The sequence below is a fragment of the Seriola lalandi genome, unplaced genomic scaffold, assembly GCF_002814215.2.
Source record: "Seriola lalandi dorsalis isolate HSWRI2012SDOR001 ecotype SW California unplaced genomic scaffold, Sedor1 jcf7180002054572, whole genome shotgun sequence".
Lineage (NCBI taxonomy): Eukaryota > Metazoa > Chordata > Actinopteri > Carangiformes > Carangidae > Seriola > Seriola lalandi.
The window spans coordinates 628424-632177 of record NW_019525125.1 but is presented as its reverse complement, the minus strand read 5'-3'; the positions used below and the strand labels follow the sequence as shown (position 1 = coordinate 632177).

The 3754-nt window shown below is 42.4% G+C and overlaps 1 protein-coding gene across 1 annotated transcript in view; it reads right to left on the bottom strand.

Annotated features, from left to right (window-relative positions):
* Nucleotides 1-6: 6 nt before the first annotated feature.
* The window catches only part of taok3a (TAO kinase 3a), a 63719-nt gene continuing 59971 nt past the window's right edge, over nucleotides 7-3754 (bottom strand). Inside the window, exons 20-21 of the mRNA XM_087176862.1 lie at nucleotides 3495-3677; nucleotides 7-333 (exon numbers count right to left, since the gene is read on the bottom strand). Coding sequence (XP_087032988.1) covers nucleotides 172-333; nucleotides 3495-3677 — 345 coding nt within the window. The 3' untranslated portion in view covers nucleotides 7-171. The remainder of the gene's footprint in view (nucleotides 334-3494; nucleotides 3678-3754) is intronic.

Genomic DNA, 3754 nt, shown 5'->3' with positions numbered 1-3754 from the left:
ACACACTGGAGCTGAGCCGTTTTTTTTTTTTTTATGTGGTTGTGTGTTTGAGTGAGGGCGTCAACAGCAGCGAACACCTGCACTGTCAGGTCAGGTAGAAGGAGAGGAGAGGGTGTTCTGAGGCAGACGGACGCCCGGGGACTATGAGAGACGGCGGCAGCAGCAGCCCCCTCATCTGTAGTCATCCTTGGGAAAGTCCAGGGTGCCCAGGTTGCCGAAGCCCAGCCGGATGCTCTCAATGTCGAAGCTGTCGATCTCCCGCTCCTGGCGATCCAGCAGGTGTTTGATCCGGTCGGTCCGCTCCTTCTGAAGGGAAACCAGCTCCTCTTCAATCTGTTATGGATATTCAGGGTTGAATTTTGTTACGAAAGATGTAGAGAGAGTGTCTGTAAAATATACAGTCCAAATGCAATAGCATGTCATAAATACACTGTTTTTTTCCAAGTTTATAATGTAATTCTTTTTTCAAGTGTGCAAAAACAAATTCATTAACAGAAGAGAAAAGATCTGTGCAACAAATGTTCTTGTCTGACATATAGATGTCTTCCTCAAAGTGTTGCTGTTGCTGTTTTACAGCAGAAAATCTGCAAGAGGAAGTAAATGCATGTTAATATTATGGATGCACAACCCAGCAGAGGATTGCAGCAGCTTTATGCTATAATCTACTGTCATTGCCATCACTGGAAAAGCCAAAGTTATTATTTTAAGGCATAGAGATGGTAAAGGCCCTTTGCACACACACAAGTGTTTGCAGTTGTTTTAGCTGACTAGATCTCTGCTCAAGGGGTATATTGATATATATCAATGTATTTGGTGATCACCATGTTACTGGTAATTTACCTATTTAGGCTTTAAGAATATTTCTCTCTTCCTGCGCCACTAGCCAGGAGTTTTGCTTGGTTCCTAGAATTGATTGTTGTTATGTGGGTATCTTTAAATGCTGTATACGCAGCTTGTGTGTGTTTGCTTGTGTGTTTAATGAAATGCCTAATAAAGGTGGCATGACCAAATAATTCTACTAATAAGAATGTTAAAAGTTTGAGTTGCCCTTGAACTTTAACCGTGTTAATATTCAAAAAATAAAAATTCTTTGTTGAAAGCAGTTTTGGAATACAACCTTGTTTTTCCAGATCTAATGTTTAATTTCTGTTTCTGGTATTTTCCATAGGTGAACAAAAACAAGAGAAACACCTTTTAGTATAATACAGTTCAATACAGTTCAGTGCACCACAGTACAACCTGCTGCCTGAAAATGAACAATAGAGTTGAACCAACAACTCACTGACACAGTCACTGTAATCTCTACAAATGCCTTCTTCATTCCAGGGCCATTGTGTTGGTTTTCACTGCACTGCAGAGCAGTTCATCTTGTTTTGTTCACCCCGCGCTGTTGTTTTATATCCTCACTACATCACGTTAAAGACACTATGAGATGGGTAACTGGATGTAAACTTTGATGTGCACTGTGTTAAGTTGTGAAGGTGTAAGTGGGTTAAGTTTCATTAATCAGGTTGTGTTGTGTCTGCTGGATCTTTCAGCCCAACACCCACATGAACTCAACACTCACATCCACAGGTGCAGACAAAGCGCTGCATGGCGCAATACGGCAATCTGGCCAACTACTGAGCATGCACAGAAAACTCCAGACTCTGACCATGAACCGAACCAGAGGACAATAGTGCTTCTAAAACCATGACATCATCCCGGTCCCAGAGTGCAGGTCTGGATGCAGCCAGGAGATGGCGACACACCACCACAGCTCACACACACTACATTGGACCCAGCAGAACTGGATCAGGGCGGCATTTCAAATGTCTCTTCCTTTGTTGTCGGAGTGCTGTCTACTAGACTGTGGCGATGACGTCGGTCACTTTGGAAGGAGGCGTACTCGGCCGTTCTAATCTGATCACATGTCATTGGTATACATGGCAGGTTGCCTGAATAGTCACATTAAAGCTGTGTCTCTATCAGCAGCGTTGGGGGACACAGATTGATGAAACTGAGTCAAATTTATGTAAAAACATGTAAAATTATTACTAAGTATGAAAGCTAGTTGCCAGCTTGCAACACAGCTGCCGATGTTATAATGACTACAACTTAATAATTGATAACTACAAAATAAAAGCAATAAAAATGTCTGTTGATGAGTTTACATTGGAGTATGTGAATGAACAATTTAGACTGGACCTCTACAACAAGCTATAATTTTAAGCTAAACTGTATTAAGTGTGTGTTATTATAAATAGAAGACAACAGAAATGTCGTAATAAGAGCACAATACAGTTGTCTAGAGATTTCACCACCATTACCAGTGTGTGGGAGAGAAATGGTTGTCTGCTCCCTGCAGGAAGGCATGCCACTGTCATCACCACCTGTGGTGAGGGAAATCTGTGTGTGTGTCTGTGTGAACTCATGAATGTCTGTCTGGGTCGCCTTTCATGCCCGCGCTGCCCGCTGAGGTGGATGCAAATGTGTATCCGGACCTGTTCGCTTAAGCATCGAGGCATGCTCAAAAAAAAAAAAAAAAAACAGCGCCGGACTGTTTGCATTTCAACTCATTACCGCCTGTTTGTATTGCACTTGCATGCTTCAGATCCTTAAAAGGCTTCTTCACATCCTGTATGTGATGCAGTGTTAGTCCAGTTGGAGCAGGATCTCAGAGGATATAACACAAATAAGGATTATTCTAAACTGTAAACAATGCATACATGTTTGTAGTGAATGGAGTTACTGTGTCCTTTTTATTAGTTCTTTAAGGAGTTTGAAGTCATCTACGACCCTAAAGCGTTCAGCGCGTTTCAAACAGAGCAGTTTGTATGAAATGTTTCAACACACCTCAAGGTAAATATGCTCATATAGATGGATGAGACATGACGAATCATACAAACGGGGATAATGATACACACTCTCAGATGCTGTCTCCTCAGAGGCGTTCATGGTGTTGTATTTGGTTGTACACACAAAATCTTTGGAATTACAGTGGCCTCTAACTGCCTCAGCAGCGTCTTACCTTTTTAAAAGAGACACGTTAGGTAACTATTCAAATATACAACATCTTAAAACACACTGTTACTCACTGGCCTTAAACTGTGCCTCAACTAACTCTATATCTGTATTTCTTTTCTTTTGAAGCCTTGGGCTGCCCTTCTGTCTCTCTCTGTGGCAGTCCTGTAAATTCTTGTTATGAATTTGTGATTTCTAATTTTACATTTTTCTTTGCCCTCGGAAATGTCTTGAATTTCAAGTTGGTTTATGTGAAAACACCAGATCTAGGCCAGAGGAGAAGTAGTTTTTACACCTGAGAGAGAATAAATCCTCTTCAGTTTTTTTAAAATCATGTAGCCATGTCAATAAAGACTTTGTAATTTTTTGACTTTTTGGATAACGATCACTTCCTTGACTGTGTTTCATAAATGAAACAACTAAAACTATGTCCTACAGAAAAAATCTAACGTATGGCTCCTTTAAAATGACGAGTGTTTCCGTCACCACACCTTTTGTTCCAGGTGAGCCCGGCGCAGCGACACCTTCTGCTCCAGCTTCTGCTGCTCACGCTCGTGCTGCGCCTCGGTCTGCATCTTGATCTTGCTTTGGTAGGCATTGAGCAGCTCCATCTCCTGCTGCAGCTGCTGCCTCAGGGCCTGGCACTCGGCTTCCTGGGCCTCATCCAGACGCAGCTGACACAGCCGACCGTGGACCGCAACAGGGGAGAGGGAGGTACAAAGAGACAGAGAGAGAGGGAGAGAGATTGGGG